Source organism: Leuciscus leuciscus, assembly GCF_965113295.1.
Source record: "Leuciscus leuciscus genome assembly, chromosome: 15".
NCBI lineage: Eukaryota > Metazoa > Chordata > Actinopteri > Cypriniformes > Leuciscidae > Leuciscus > Leuciscus leuciscus.
In genome coordinates this window covers 31,105,984-31,123,069 of record NC_138739.1, presented here as the reverse complement: position 1 = coordinate 31,123,069, position 17,086 = coordinate 31,105,984, and the positions used below count along the sequence as shown (strand labels likewise).

General features: G+C 40.7%; 1 protein-coding gene across 1 annotated transcript in view; it reads left to right on the top strand.

Annotated features, from left to right (window-relative positions):
- The first annotated feature begins 168 nt into the window (after window positions 1-168).
- The window catches only part of crb1 (crumbs cell polarity complex component 1), a 33,911-nt gene continuing 16,993 nt past the window's right edge, over window positions 169-17,086 (top strand). The window contains exons 1-9 of the mRNA XM_082139803.1: window positions 169-784; window positions 6,733-7,329; window positions 7,890-8,085; window positions 9,010-9,149; window positions 9,376-9,558; window positions 11,176-12,105; window positions 12,379-12,932; window positions 13,317-13,482; window positions 14,839-15,754. Coding sequence (XP_081995929.1) covers window positions 697-784; window positions 6,733-7,329; window positions 7,890-8,085; window positions 9,010-9,149; window positions 9,376-9,558; window positions 11,176-12,105; window positions 12,379-12,932; window positions 13,317-13,482; window positions 14,839-15,754 — 3,770 coding nt within the window. The 5' untranslated portion in view covers window positions 169-696. The remainder of the gene's footprint in view (window positions 785-6,732; window positions 7,330-7,889; window positions 8,086-9,009; window positions 9,150-9,375; window positions 9,559-11,175; window positions 12,106-12,378; window positions 12,933-13,316; window positions 13,483-14,838; window positions 15,755-17,086) is intronic.

Sequence of the window (17,086 nt, the reverse complement as noted above, 5' to 3'; positions counted from 1 at the left end):
AATTGTTATATGAATTGCCTGTTTATTTTATTTTTTTAACAATTCAAAAATAATCTCCATATTTTTTTCTATTTTTCTTAATATTCAATTATTAATAGTCCCTACAATTCTTTCACACACACAAAGTTTTTTTTATTTTTTATTGTGTTACAAACCACAAAAGTATTTAAATGACAGATTCAACAACAACAACAAAAATCACTTTGCAGTTCATGGCTTGGAAGTCAAATGAGTTGGGCGTTTAAACACTAAACGGAAGACAGTGTACATTCTTACCCATGAATCCCGGCAGATAGCATGGTCTATTTTGCATTAAATGAACCTTAAGTGCTTTTTGAGAGAAGTCATTAGACTGAAGTATGGAAGGCCTTGATTGCAAGAGGGTTAAAAGTACTGCGTAGTAGCATTTTGTCTGCTGTCGCGTATTTAATATCCAATGTAATCATCACCTGCTGATTAATATTCAGACAGCATGCCTGATGGCCTCTGTCTCTGTTCAAGTCTTCACCAATCCCCAGAGGCCTCTTTGTATTGAGGATACAGAGAGTTGCTCCTCATTGGTGCGTATGTGAATGAGAGCATGCTAAGACTCAGAGAGCCTCAAACAGACACACACACACACACACACACTAGAGGATGCTTGAGGAACACACCGTGATCATGTCAGCTTGCCTACTATCACAATGACATCTAACTATGGATATGGATCTTACGGTTTTGGGTTCGATGTGGCTCAGATTAGTTGTATGTGTCTTCTTGTTTCTTCTTCTGCAGTGGACAGAAAGTAAGTACTCCAGTCTGTTGCTTTTATGCAGTAATGACGTCATTCTTAGTCCACTTGTTGAATGTTCTAGTGTCAAAGAGCAAAGATTTACTTATATGAGATACTAAAACATTGTCCTGCAACTAATTTTAGTAGGCCTACTACATTTTCTAAATAATTAAACAACATGGTGTTTTTTTACATACTAGTATTTGTATTTAAATGTGTAGAAAGTCTTCTAAGCACTTAATGATGGTTAATACTTTTGTGTGTGTGTTTGTTTGTGTCTAATTTTCTTCTTATATGGATGAAAAAGACTACCCAGTGGCTTAATATTGTTCCCGTTTGCTTTGATACGGCTCCGCATGAGTGTGGTCAGAGGAATCGTAACCCTGGACGCATCAGCCGCAGTGGCACTTAAGGACATAAAAGGCTGTGCATCAAAGACACTTAGAAACAGAGCTGTGCTTTTCATTTTCTAGATTCTGGTACATTTAAAAGGATTGTGATTTGCTTTCATCACATGCACACACTCAAAAAAAGGCCTGGGCATTTAAATGTTTGCATTTTTACCGTTTGTAAAACATTTGAGTTTGATACTTTAAACTGTATGTATCTTAGGAGGATTATAGAGCTCTGTTTAAATGAACATATGGTTTGACATCCTTGTGTTTTGGGATAATACGTGTGGGCTCAAGTTGAGCGCTGGTCTAGACTTCCAATAAGCTGATTTTACAAAAATCCCCCATGCAAAACGGCCAATTTGGGTCCCAAAACCAGCTGGCCAACAACTTAAAATATAGACGTTTGATATAGAAATTTGAGTCTAACATGCTTAAAAGTTCTTGACTACACAGCTTTTTAAATCCTAAGGACTTTTTGATGCAATAAACCTACAGCAAATTTCCTCCTTGGACCCTGAATGTAAGTGAGTGGCAATTCTGATAGCGACATTGCCAAATTACGCTCATGATTGCTTGCGCTATTAGCCTTTGTCTCAATGCACAGTCTGTAATAAAAAAAAAACATTGCAGACTGCAGGGTTTGAATGGGGTTTCTAGACACCCCCTAAATGACTGACTTATGTCTATTGCCGGTTACCATAGCAACCCCTGCAAAAGGAAAGCTGGAAGTGTGGAATTGGTTGCTATGGGGACATAATTTGATGCTTTGTTGAGACTCCAAAGTTTGCGAACGTCCTTGCCCAGTGAGCGCCGTGAATAGGGCTGACAGAGGTTAAGCCGTTTTTTGGATAGATAACAGAGCATTGTTTCCTCTGGCATTTCTGAGAATGACCTGCTGAATACAGGATGGAGGAGGCTTTTATGTATGCGCTTTATCTAAAGCTGTGCAGGCCCTGCATTGTGTAGATTTGACCAGTCAGGTATATGCACAAACTGACACTTTAAGCTGAAGTGTGTACATTTTTTCGATGTTAAAGTCCACATGAAATCAAAATGAAAGTGTTTTGACTCTAAGTATGACTATATTAGCCTTAATGTTATCTATAAGCTAGTGTGCTCCAAAACAATTACAGGGCTGCACAATTAATCGCAATTTAGATGAAATCGCACTTAAACCGATTTGGCTTATCGTGATTATGAAATTGCGAATGCTGCGATTATTTGTTATGCGCAGCTTGTCAGTGACGGACAGCAGATGTAAACGCTGCTCCATCTGAAAGCACGGTGAGTTTGAATCACTTATAACGTGCATTTGAAAAAGCAACACGCGTCAAACATCTTTCCAAACATGAAAAGCATTTATGAACCTCTTGCCCAACAAAAGACATTTACTGTAATAACATGCTTTTACTCCAAACTCACTTCATAACAACAGTTGAGCATCCTTCTGTGAGATGATGTGGCTTCTTACACAAAATAAGGCAGTTGTGTGTTTATTAGTCATGTTTAATCAATCAAAGCGATGATGCCCGATAGAGATTTCCCATAGACAGTATGAGATTTCCTAGAATGATATCATACTTCTGTGGCGGGGCATATTTGGCGTGTCTGCGTGAGAGCGCCCTCTGGAGTTCAGATGGAGCAGCATTTACTACCGATCAGCCTCACTGCACTGACAAACTGCGCATAAAATAATCGCAGCCTTTGCCAAATCTTGTGTGGTTTCATTGTGATTAATCGTGCAGCCCTATTTAGAAAATCTAAGCATTCAAAACGGACAATTTCTCACTTCCGCCAATACAGATCAATGATTTTTATGACATCACTCTGCATTTCAGGCTTCTCATCAGATTTACTGTCCAATCAGATTCTTTTTAGAATCTAAAGCATCCCGCCCCCAATAAACCTGACACTTTCTTTACAAAGTGACATCGCCAACTACTGGCCTGGGAACCTGGATTGTTTTGACAACGTTGTCATCTGTACATGAAAAAACGCAAAGAAAAACGTTTAGTTTTTAGTACATCGTTGTCCTGTAAACTTACACTAAAGCTCAAACAGTAGAGCATGCCGCTTGCAATGGCCAGGTTATGGGTTCACATTAGAGAATGCATAAACTGATCAAATGTATTCCCTGAATGCAATTGTTACGGGGAAAAAGTGACTAACATTACATTCAAGGTATAGTCTACATTGAACGTAAATTGATAACAATGAGATAATGGCTTATGTTTTGTCAGTGTACTGTTCGATATACACATCATTAAAGAAGTTGTGTATTTCTTTTAGCAAGCAAGCATATTTATTTAGAGGATTCTGGCTACAGAAAACTTTTTGGATACAGAGATGCTGTGAAAATGTGTATATTAAAATACAATAAATATGATGTAAAAATGATACACACTTTTAAGACCACACAAACTTTTTCATTGACCCCCTTTTTCAGAGTCTTGCACCCTGCCACAGGTGCTAGTTTTATCATACAAACAGATGAACTGAAGGCATCAAGTTAAAGCGCTTTCTCAGGTTTGGCTTCTGTTCGTATATAAGCAATGATCAGCTCTCATTAAAGGGGTCCAGCAACAACAGCTATCCTTAGTAGATGGGACTAACAGCTTAATCCCATGTAGTCACATAAACCCCATGATCTGATTAGGGGTGCTCAAAGCTCATATTCACAATCGCAGATACACAACACAGCAGTAGATCATCAACACGATTCTAACATGGCTGCATGGACAAAGATGTTCAATTTAGGTGATTTCTCCTGCAGTAGGTGCAAGAATTGTACCTCTGTTTGCAGCACTCCAGTATGGATATTAACAATCATTAGGCGCGTGTGATTATTAATTCTCTGCGCAAATCCCCCATTGTCACCAATGGAAGAATCACCATAACCACAGTGGTTATTAGTAACTATTTTAGGATGGGTCAAGCACAATTCAGGCACAAGGCTTCATCACCTGATGTTTGATTGGCTCTGAAGCCCAGTTGGCTCATTAGCCAATTCATCTAATGCTTATTGGCCTTTAGTTTCAAGCTTGTTGGCCGTATGTTATCTGTTTGAAGGGCATTATACAAGGACAGTGCGGCACAATATATGCAACAACAGTACTAGAATCCTGAAATCTTGTTGAGCTTTAAAGTTTAAAGAGTGACACCTTTATCGAAAACAACCATGTAAAGACAAGAATGGATTCATAATAACAAATTAGCTTATTGTTGTTGCTATGTGAAAGCAAGAATTCAAAAGATAGCCTTCTTACTAATTTATGTAGGCTAATTTGAAAGTATGATGCTCTAGGATAAATGTGGTGTAGTATAAAACAGCTATGAGTCATGAATTGATACATGCTGTATTTGAACAACAGTAAATGTCAATTTGACAGTGTATTTGCTAACTGACCATGACTCAGCTATGTTCCCACAGCCCTATGTTCCCACATTTCTAAGATTTTTTTTTTTACTGAAAATTTGGCCCTATGTTCCCACAGCCCTATGTTCCCACAAACATATGTTCCCACAGTCCTATGTTCTCTAATTTAACTATGTCCCCTCTGAAGGGTAGGTTTTAGTGCTTGTGCTGGTACAGGGATAGCCCAATTACATCCCAGACAAGTCTCCCTCTGAGGGGTAGGTTTTAGGTATGTCAAACAATCAAGCCTAACTCCCCCACGAAGGGTAGGTTTTAGAGCTTGTACTGGTACAGGGATAGCCCAATAACATCCCAGACAAGTCTCCCTCCTGTGAGGGGTAGGTTTAGGTATGTTAGGGTTAGGGTTAGGGTTAGGGCTGTGGGAACATAGACATGCTCCCGCCAGTGTCACACATCCTATTAAGCCGAAAGTATACTTCTGACACTAGACAAGAATGAAACTTTGTAGTGCGTGGCTAAGCAAATGCATGAGTAATGGAGTGTATTTTGAAAGGCAAAGCATCTGGATGTACTCAAACTAAAGTAACGCAAATTATACTGTATAGCAAATCTCGGCTGTGTGATTGTTTATATCACGGCAAAATATAAACTGTATTATCGCACATCTATCTATATAAAGTCAGTTATAATATCCAACTTTAACCTCATAACATACAGTACACTTGCGTAAAGCAATAAATATGGGCTACCTAGCAAATCTCAAATGGCTGATTTTTTTTATGCCGCAAAATTTTAGCACCCAGTTCTTTATGTAAAGTTATACAAGTATTTCCAACTTTAATATACTTAACTCAGCACATCTCAATTGCTTGATTGCTTGTAATGTCGCAAAATGTAAACTAGCTTTCGCCCAGCTTTAATCTGCTAAATGCTAATAAAAGATATGATAAACTTTAACATGATTTTCTGTAAAGCTTCTTTGAAACAATGTGTATCGTGAAAAGCAAATAAAATGTAAAGAATAAAAGTATACTTTAGTTGAAGACAAAACTTCAGGATGTGATATTTGGAAGAATGTTCAAGAATTTTAAAGGGGAAGTGTGCAAATTAATTTTTCCAAAGCTGCTGTTCACCTAAAGGTAGGGTTGGCAATTTCGGAGAGGCTAGTAATAGCAAGCTAGCTTTGAAATCATAAAATCCTACCTCCCTTCAGAGCATCGCAACAGCCACGCCTCCTCCAAAACACATGAACACGCACAGCATGGAGCATTGGGAGCAAACAAAAGCATTACTGGACGAGATGGCGAGCACATAACATTACTATAATAATGAACATAAACAACTTACAGAGCTCTTACTTGTACCACCTGGCTGCTGCAGATTAATTTACGGCATTGATAGTGTTGACACAGAAACGCATAGATCCGTGTCTTTGGAGGTGAACAGCTCCAAGAAGAACGTCACGGGTTTCCATCTCGTAATTACGGTTACGACATAGCGTGAACGCAGCATAAGCTTGTTGTTTTGGTTCAGGAGGAACTGTAAAGGTGGCTGCTGTGTGGCGCTTGGTGGCTGTATGTCTACAACTCTGCATAGCCTTACGCAACGCACAGATGACGTGTGATGTCTGCGCAAGCAGGTGCGCGGAGGTATGCAAATACATAAGTTGACCGGACCGAATGCAATGATTGGATGGAAAAGAAATTGGTCCTGAGACTTCCACAGAAGATATATGTACATGTTTTAATATTAAGACCACTTCTATTATTCATTGCTATCAAGATGTGAAGAGAGTTTCAACCAGTATAATAAAAAGTGTTTATAAAACAAATTGTCTACCCTACCTTTAAAAATAAAGGTTCTTTATTAGCATCAGTGGTTCCATAAAGAACATTTAACACCCATGCACAAAGAACCGCTTTATAGTGGAAAAAGGTTCTTTAGATTATTAAGATGTTTTCATACTAAGAAAAAAGTAGCTATTTTAAGAACTGTTTACTGAAAGGTATGGAGCTTTGGGGAACCCAAACTGGTTCTTCTATGGCACAGCTGTGAAACCCCCATTTTGGAACATTTATTTTTAAGAGTGTAACAGCATTCACATTTCATTCAACGTACATTAGGGAAGCAGACAACTTTTCAATGACTGTTAAAGTTTTTTTTTTTCTTCTTCTTGTAAATCCTTGTAGGTTTAACACTTCTCAAGACCTCAACGCTCTGCCTGGAGAAACCTTGCCAAAACAGGGCAGAGTGCAGGGAAGCCCCATCTGACTTCCTATGCCAGTGTCAGTCGCCTGTGCCAGCCCTGCCCAGCACGCGTTGTGAATCTTCCAATGCGCTCTGCCAACTGTCCATCTGCCAGGGCAATGCGACGTGTCATCCCTCCGGCGCCCACCCAGGGGAACTGGTTTGCCAATGTGAGCCTGGCTTGTTGGGGCAGGACTGTCATTCCAGTGCCCAGCTCTGCGCTCAGGGGCTGTGCGGGGACAGTGTCCGCTGTCTGGCAGTGCAAGACACGAGCCCGGGGTATGCATGCATCTGTCAAGAGGGTTACACCGGGAGTTCTTGCGAGAAAGAGGTGAACCATTGCTCCCCCAACCCCTGCCGCAACCGCGCCATCTGCCGCAGCAGACGGGATGGCCCCACCTGCTTCTGCGTGCCTGGATTTCAGGGCAAGCGCTGCGAGATCGAGGTAAATGAATGCGTGTCGTGGCCCTGCAGGAACGGAGCCACCTGTGTGGACAAGATCGGGCACTACATCTGTCTCTGCAGGCCTGGATACACGGGTGAGTGAAAGGAGTCTGATGCACCATGTGTGACTCACCTGTTAGACTGACATGAGGAATGTCTCAACTAGTGCCAAATGCAGCCAATGCCATCTTGTGGCTGAATGATGATATTGCACTCTGAAATACAACATTTGTTTTATGAAGGACCACTGACAAAATGTAAATTACCAAGTACAGTGACCCTATAGTGGGTTATGCTGTATCTTAATTGGGTAAGAAGTCACGACAAATGAACTAGGTGTTTGAACCCAAATGCAAGAGAATAGAATACAAGCATTTTGACAACCTCCTCGTGTGACAACAAGACCTAGTATCTTAAAACTAGTGATGTTAATCCTCACGGTTCAAATCTGCTTAAAAACATTTTTGATCAAGTTAAGGAAAAGCTGTGGGCAGCATATCAATTGCCCTAAAGACTGACTGGAAGCTTCCAGTTACAGTCTGTTTGATCCAGGATGAGGCCTGTCCAGATGGTATGTGTAATAAGCCATGCAGAGATCTCGACAAAAAGCGGATTGGCACCTTTGCACTCAACACCACTGTCTCTGATGTTTCAGGTAGCAGCTGTGAGGTTCAGATTGATGAGTGTCAATCACAGCCCTGTCTCCACGGCGGCAGTTGCCATGACCACATCAACGGCTTCTCGTGTACCTGCCTGGCGGGCTTCCAGGGGGAACGCTGTGAAACGAACATTGATGAATGCAGTGACCAGCCATGCCAAAATGGAGCTCTGTGTGTGGATGAAATCAATAGGTACAATACATTTCCATGTTAGTATTTTAGTCTTTTTTATATATAGGTCTCATTTCAGGAAATAATTGATAATTTTTAATCAATTTGTCCTCCATTTTATTTTCAATCATTCCTACTAGGGCTGTCAATTTAACACGTTAAATTAGTTAATTAGTTATGAGAAAAAATAGCACGATAAAATTATTAACTCGTTTAATGCTGCCCCAGACCTCCGTAGGTCATCTGGCATTTCATACAGTTGATTGATGACGAAGATGACGCAAAACCTCCGATGGAGCCAATAGAATACAGTTAGATGCCCCTAAAATTCATGTAATTAATTATATTTCAAATGTTTAAATCTAATTAATTATAGCCATAAATCCTTATCCTTAACATATCATTTACATTTTAATGTGTACTTTACATTATAATGTGTATACATGTTGGCAGTGTTTGTTCTTCCTTTAATTTATGCTGACTTAAAAAAAAAAGAGTTTATAATAAGAATTGGGAGCAATTCATATTGCCGCAGTGCAAAACTCTTTATGGTCCAAAAATGGGTTTCATTTTCTTAATGCAAAATATAATCACATTCTTTTCTTTTCAATGTTGGGGTAAATGTTTTGGGAGAATACTATTAATAATTTTAAATATAAATAATTGTAAAATAATATAATATTAATAATATAATAATACATTTTCAAAAAGGAGGAATATATTTGTAAATTAAATGATAAATAAATAAAACTACTCCCTCATTACACACAGAGTAGGTGTAAACCACATGCACTCTATTATTGTGTAGAATAATATTATGTTGAAATGTATGCTTATTATGTTGAATCATTCTGTGAATGTGCTCAAAATGAGTATATCGGAAATTAAATAACCTATATACTTAAATTAACTAACCTATATATTTATTTTGAAATAATCTTATAGCTACCGCTGTGACTGCTCACAGACTAACTTTACTGGTGTTCACTGTGAGATCCCACCTCCTCCCTGCTGGTCTCAACCCTGCCTCAACGACGCCCCCTGTGAGGATGAAAATGGGAACTACACCTGCATTTGCTGGCCAGGTGACTAAAATATACTAAAATAAACTTTAATATTGTGGCTCTGTATTTCTTTTTTATTAAAAGGGTTATGTGCATGATTGGTAAATGTATTTATAATGTACATGCAATACTTGTAATGTTCATTTATTTATTCATTTTAGAAATCATGGTAAAGGCTTAAAACAAGTTATGCAAACTAGGACACAAAACATCAATAGGCTTTCCTCTCATATCTACTCTGTACTAGGGTTCGAGGGTCGTAACTGTGAGACAGATGTCAGTGAGTGTGACAGCAGTCCCTGTTTGAATGAAGGCACTTGCATTGAGCGCTCATGGAAGCCACTTTATGGCTTAGAGCCCTTGTTTCCTTCTCAATACAACCCCAGGCATGCTTCCGGCTTCATCTGCAAATGTCCACCTGGATTTTCAGGTATCTCACAGCCCCATTTAAACTTTTGATTTACACATCATTCACTAAGTGTGTCATTGTTAAAAAGCAGGATTAGGATAAACTGTTGATTATTATTCAGAAGAGAAGGTTGTGTTAGTCCCACTCACCAATCTATCTCATGACATTTTCTTATATAAACCCGTTTGTTTGTTTTTCTTTCTTTTGTGAGGATAGCTGATACAGTTCTTCTGTTTGCGAGCATTTTCTACACCCTGTGACAGATAAATTGTCATTCGACCATATCCCTAAATCTGACCGATTTAAAGATGTAGTTTCAATAAGGGAAGGGTAAAAAATCCAGGACTGTCCCAACAAATATGGTCACCCTAGTGGCTCTAAGTTCTGTAAAAATCAGATGTCTGAAGGAAAACCAGAATCAATAAACCCTAATTGCTTTCAATGCCTGGCTAAATATTGCCTTTAATGAGCATATTATGAACATTATGAGGTTGATGCAACTATACATCAGAAATTGTCTGATTTGCATAATCAAAACCAAATCAGGCATTTTATTTTATAACACATCATTCAGCACAAATGACTGACTCTCTGATAAGTCCCAGTCGAAACAACTAAACTTATAAATGTAAAATGATTTTTTACTTTTTAGATTATACAAGAGAGTTTGTCTCTGTTACCAGCTCAGGACATGACTCACAGGCGGAGGCTATAATTGGGCTTCGCCATTGTAAGATGCTCAGGTTGCATTAGGCTAATCCCCCGGGAGCTGGCTTTGATGGGGGCCTAGTGTTGCAGTACACAGTTTTTCTTGAAGGAATGAATGTACATTGACGGCTGTCTGTTAGGATGGCCTTTGCTATAGATGGATCCATCAAAAAGCAATGTGACTGAACAGATGTAGGGCTGATGATTGGTAGACTTCTAATGCCATGGAAGCTTTAGTTTGGATTTGGAGTGTCCTGTTGCTTGTTTCAGGTAAATTTTCACAGTTTTGTTGTTGTTTGGATTTCGTTTCGGTTGTGCAATAATTTTCAATGAGAATTCAGTGGTGAAATTAGTTGTGTTGGGGGGGGGGGGGGGGGGGGTAATTAAAAACCAATGTCTTTTATTAGGCTAGTGAAAAATATTTCTGTTTGAACATATCATGAACTTGCAATAAATTTAGGTCATCAGGTTGTGTAGCTACTGATTTTTTTGTTCATGGTTTCTATTAGATACATTATTCACAGCTGCTCAATGTTTTATCCAGGCATTTTAATCTTATGCATAACTAAATGCTCATTTAGTGAAAATTTCAGGCACTTCTTTTTAAAAATAAGAAAACTCCTTTGGCATCCAAACTGGCATAAAGTTGAGTGAGGGTTATACAATCAGCTTTACATATTTGTTATCCTGAGGGATTATTGACTAAAACGTGCCCACATTATCCCTGGCGTGAGCCATTCTTTAGTTATTGACCATTTTCTGACATTGCCACAAATGCAACAAATAGTTTTAAAGATAATCTCTTATAAAAACAATACGGTCTTGTTTTAGAATTGCAGTGGGAACAGTTCATTCTTGGGCTGCAATCTTTGTTAAATGTTTACTTGTAAGAAACTTGATTGAATTCCACTCTGGGCTTTCCCATTTCAGGTGCCTTGTGTGAGCAAAATACTACTGCTTGTACCACCAACGTGTGTCATAATGGAGCCACATGTGAGGACTTTCTGGGCAGCTACAAGTGCATCTGTCCATCTGAAAGCCATGATGGAGTCCTCTATGGTGGCCTCAACTGTAGCGAACCCCTGGTGGGCTGCGAGGGCCAAGAGTGCCAGAACGGGGCGGCCTGCATGCCCTTCCTGAGCGAAGGTGTACATGGCTACGGTTGCATCTGTCAGCCAGGCTACACCGGCTCTTACTGCCAGACGCCCACTGTATTCTCCTTTGAGACAATTGGAGGATTCCTGCACCTGCAGACGCCGCTGCTGGGTGCAGAAACATACTTTAATATCACACTAAGCTTTCGCACAGTGCTAGAAAACACGGTACTCTTCCAGAGGGGTAGCGAAGGGGTCATTCTCAGCCTAGAGCTGCAGGAGACACACCTGCTTCTTGATCTTAGAAGTGACCCTCAGACAGACACAACCAGCTGGACTCTGACGCTGCCTCAGGATGTATCTGATGGCAAATGGCACACAGTAGAGGCTGTTCTTGGAGAGGGTACCCTTCTGTTGCAACTGCTGGAGCCATGCCAGGATGCAGATAACTGTGGTGCAACAGCCCAAGTGGATACCAGCGCCCTTGAGCTGGAGTCAGCTCTACAAAGCACCTTTGTTGGAGGATTGGATGAGGGAGGAGGCACCGGCTCATTCATCGGCTGCATGAGGGACTTGTTTGTGGACTCGCAGCTCATGGTACCGGAGGACTGGTTGAGCAGCTCAGCGGTGAATGTTGTGCAAGGCTGCAGCCATCATGACCGATGCCTTTCTGGTCCATGCGAGAACCATGGAGAGTGTGTTAACCTTTGGCAAGGTTACCAGTGCAGATGTCTGAGACCGTATGTGGGTCAAAACTGTGGTGATGGTAAGGACACCAGGGATTGACCTCACATTAACCATGTCTACACTGGAAGCATCCACAGTGGTGTTGCGAATGCTCTTTCTGTTAATTAAAGCACAACAGAGCTACGTTGTGGTTGCTTCTTGTGTAGATGCACTGATAAACTATAAATGTAGAAGTTCATAGGATAAAACTTGGGAGAATCTTAATGTTTCCTCTAAAGGTCCAAGTTACAATAGTAAAACAAGAAACGTTCTAGAAACTCTTTAAGAGTTGTATGTCTTCTCTTCCTCACAGAGTATATTACTGCCAGATTTGGCCTGGAAGACTCCGCAAGCTATGCTGTCTTCACCATCAATGACCAACCGGAATCAGACACGCTCTATCTGTCCATGTTCTTGCGTACACGGAAGGAGTCTGGTCTTTTGGTGCTGCTTGCCAACAGCACCACTGAGTACTTGCAGATGTGGCTAGAAAAGGGAAAACTGACAGTACAATTCAATAACTTGAAGACTTTTACTGGTGAAAGTCTGGTTAACGACGGAGAGATCCATTTTGTCAGCATCACCATCGAAGAGGGTATGATAACTCTACAGGAGTCAGATCATGAATTCGGAGCAATGGATGTTCAACCTGTTTCTGTTCAGATTGGAGATGTGATCTATGTTGGCGGGCTGGTTGATGGACAAAAGTCATCTGCCTTCGGTGGTTACTTTAAAGGGTGCTTACAAGACTTGGAGCTCAATGAGAGGAAGCTTGAGTTTTTCCCACTTGATGCTTCTGTGATGTCATACAGACCCGACCGCATGGTTGATGTTACCGCAGGCTGCACCAGTGATGACTCTTGCTCTGTAAGTTACAATGTTAAGTGTCATGAGCTCTCAACTGCAAAAGGACAATGATTAGCTTACATCAAATCTGGCAGCTTTGTAGACAAACCTGCTTATCTTATTTAGCTCTGTTATCCTCTTTGGACTGGATAAATGTTTACAGTCAAGACTTTAGCCATGTCAGAAACTAATCCCAAACAGATTCAAAAGATGTTTGTGATCTGATCTGATTTGATTCACTAATCTAATAAATTATTCAACAGTTAATTTAAGTCCCTGAGCATTTTTAAAAAATGAAATATTTGATCTTACATCTTCTAAACCATTTCTTATATTTAATTAATTAATTCATTGGATAATTTTAATGACAGTTTTGTATCTGTCACTTTTGTTTTTCCGTGCCAGAAAAATCCTTGCCAGAATGGTGGCATGTGCTTCTCTCTATGGGATGACTTTACGTGCAACTGCCCTCCTAACACAGCAGGGCAGCACTGTGAAGAGGTGAGCTGGTGCGAACTCACCCCCTGCCCACCCCAAGCAATGTGCCGGGCCCTCAACCAAGGTTATGAATGTGAGTATTTAGGAACATGTGATCTCAGATGTATAAAACACTAGCCTGGAAATCCAGACCTAAATCTGAAAGATTAATGGTCTGGCATCGACAAATGAAAATCGGCCAGCTCGAGGGGCGGCACCAAGCATGCATTTGAAAATCTCACTGCACGCAATTGGATAACACTACGACCAATCACAACAATAATCCCCTTGCGCTTAGCTACCAGCGTAGCTAACTGGTAGATTAGACTCTTGCCGTATCCGGTCGGCAAAACAGGAACGTTTCGAGCGCCGCCTTCTGTTCCTCTTTTAGATAAAAAGCCAAGTCTAACTGGTTCATTGTAGTGGCCAAAGTCGTTTCAAACAACTGGTGTTCATCCATCTTGCAATGTTTACTAATGACTTCGACGTTACAGCGCTGTCGTCATCTGTTTAGCTCGCCTCTGGCCCGCCTATATCAGATAACTTGATGTGATTTGTGCAGCTCGGAAACAAGGGCATATTTAATCAGCATCATTACACGACGCCAGAGTAAACTCGCTGAGCAAATTCAACTTGTGCTCTCTCGAGAACTCTGGATTTCCAGGGTAATAAAACACAGTATTTTAGCAGTATTTAATTATTTTTGACTACTAAGACAAAATGAATGGTTACAGAATTAAGATAAAATGAAGAATTTTGGATTAATACCCTTCCAGGTTTAAAGGGTTAGTTTTGCCAAAAATGAAAATGATTCCATAATTTACTCACCCTCAAGCCATCCTAGGTGTATATGACTTTCTTCTTTCAGCCAAACACAATCAGAGTTATTAGTCTATTAGTGATGAAGTAGAAGTCTATGTCGGAAGAGCTTGAGTTTGTTGTCCAGCCCTAATTGTTTGAACCACAAAAGGCGTCTTCTCTCACCTAAGCTTACGCTATGCCTACGTCGGGTCAGGGGTCACTCTTCCGTCGGAACAAGACTCATGGATATTTTCTTACAAAAACAAATTGCTTCGCTTTAGGAGGCCTTTATTAACACCCTGGAGCCATGTGGATTACTTTTATGATGGATGGATGTTAATTTTTTGGCTTCAAAATCTGTGTTACCATTCACTCCAATTATTAAGCTTGGTAGAGCCAGTATAGTTTTTTAATATAACTTTATGTTTGGCTGAAAGAAGAAAGTCATATATATACCTAGGGTGGCTTGAGGGAGAGTCAATTATGAGATACTTTTTTGGGTGAACTAACCCTTTAAGTTGCTGGCTAGGCTTGGGAAAGAGACTAGCTGGGAACTGAGATCTTGCAGACTTTAACTGAGATTGTTTTGCGAATAAAAGTCTGAATCCTTGAAGTGTTATGTAAACTACATTGCCTTTATTCTACACAGGCATTTCAAACGGGATTTTTCTGGACAACACCACTCTCGTATACCGCGGGAATGGGCTGATCTCCCGCCACCTGACCAGCATCGTCTTCAGTATCCGTACACGTAAACACAATGCAGCAGTGTTGCATGCGGAGAGTGGGACAGACTTTGTGACGGTATCCATTCAAGATGGCTTTTTGGTGCTTGAGCTTTTAAGTGGACCTTTATCTTCATCATCTTTGTCACCAGTAACCCTGCACAGCCCAAGGCCAGTGGCTGATGGAGAGTGGCATGTCGTAGAGCTGTTAATGACCAGTCCTTGGGCTAACAGCTCCCAGTGGATGATGGTCCCCTTAGATGAAAAAAATGAGACTACTATATCCGACTCAATGACGGGAAATCTAGACTTCCTCCGAGAGGGAATAGATATCATGCTTGGAGGATTGGGAGAGTCTGGCTGGAATCTGATTGGTTGTCTGAGTAATGTTGAGATTGGTGGAATCGTGCTTCCGTATTACAGTTCAGCCGAGGTGAGATTCCCACGTACACAGGAAGAGAAGTTCAATAAAATATCAGAGAAACCTGTCCAGACTGGCTGTGTTGGTGAGATGGTGTGTGAACCCAACCCCTGCCTGCATGGAGGCATCTGTGACGATCACTTCAACCTTTTCCACTGCTTCTGTCTTCCTGGCTGGGGCGGTGATCGCTGTGAGCTGAATACAAACACTTGTGCCTCCAACCCCTGTCAACACGGATACTGCAGTGTGCAGAACCTTACATACAGCTGCACATGTGAGAGTGGCTACACCGGCACCAACTGTGAGGTGAAGGTGGACGTATGTGCCGGTCAAAGGTGTGCTAATGGAGGGACCTGCTTGCGTGGCTTAAACAGCCACTCATGCCTCTGTCCCCACAGGTTTACTGGGCCAAATTGCAAGTGAGTCTATTCTAATGTGTCTCAAGCAGCTGTCTAGTTGACATGTTCATTATTACTATTGGTCATACTTAGGGTTAGGGATTTAACAAGCCCCTAACCCAGGGTTCCTCAAATCCAGCCCTGGAAAGCCAGTGCCTTGCAGTTTAGCTCTTTGATTAGAGCTAAACTAAAGACTACGGATATAGAAAAATAAATAATAGGTTCACTCCTATTACTTATGAATGGGAGAAACTGCATGGCGGAATACGTCCCGCCTTCTAAGTAAAAGAGCCAATCGCTTATTGGTAAAGCCATTGCATCAATATGGCTGCCGTTAGAAGCTCCAGTTCCCAGACTCATGTTTAGGACTGCACATGCGCATTGGCTGGTCTAGTGTGAAAAAAAAAACATTTTATTAACGCTATTTGAGCATAATAAACAACATTTATGGGACAGTTGATCTCAGATTTTGTTGCTGATTTCAAATATGTTTTTTAATTGTGAGTTCGGCTAGTAGTTTTAGAGATTTCGGGATTTTCCCATTCAAATAGATAGGACTTGGTCTTGGATGCCCAAAATAGCTGTCCGGAGGTGTTGCAAATATGGCCGCCGAGTGAACAGACTTTCCTTGAAAGGGACTTTGGTTAAACTCTGCAGGGCACTCCAGAGCCAGATTTGAGGAACCTTGCTCTAACCCTAATTGTTAAACTTTGGCATGTAACTGGTCCCACTATTGTTGTACAAATATGTGTGATCCTTCATATCATGTAGTTTATTAAAGAGAAGTGTGTAGTTGCCTGTCGATGCATCTGGACTTAACGGATGGGCAATTAAACAAGTGTAAAATTTTCATAGACTAAACCTGAAAGAGGGACCTGAGGCACACCAATGGACCAAAATATATTTGTGACATGAGAGAGGGCTCTTCTAACTTTGTCTATTAAGCTACCACCAAGACTACCCTAACACTGAGGTGGTGAGTTTTGCGAGGCAAGCATCTAGTTGACTGATTTGGGTTAAGCGTTTACATCTAAGTTTAGCAGACATTGCGGAGGTTGTGTGCATCCAAAGACCTGATTTAAGGCTTCTACACAAAGGCAATCCACAGGTATGTCTGTAAGAAATCATGTCATCTGTAAAACACTGAACCAAGTCAAGAAGAGACTTGCCTTAGATACGATATCAACCTGGTTTTAAAAAGCCATAGCTAATCTCAATAAGATTCTCCACTTTTCAAAGGAAAAAGAATGCAGACAGAAATTTTGACTTTGTACATCGGAACAGGCCACAAACCTCATACAATGATTCCCATCGAATAAACAAAGCAACTTGAATGAATCAAGACCCCTAAGG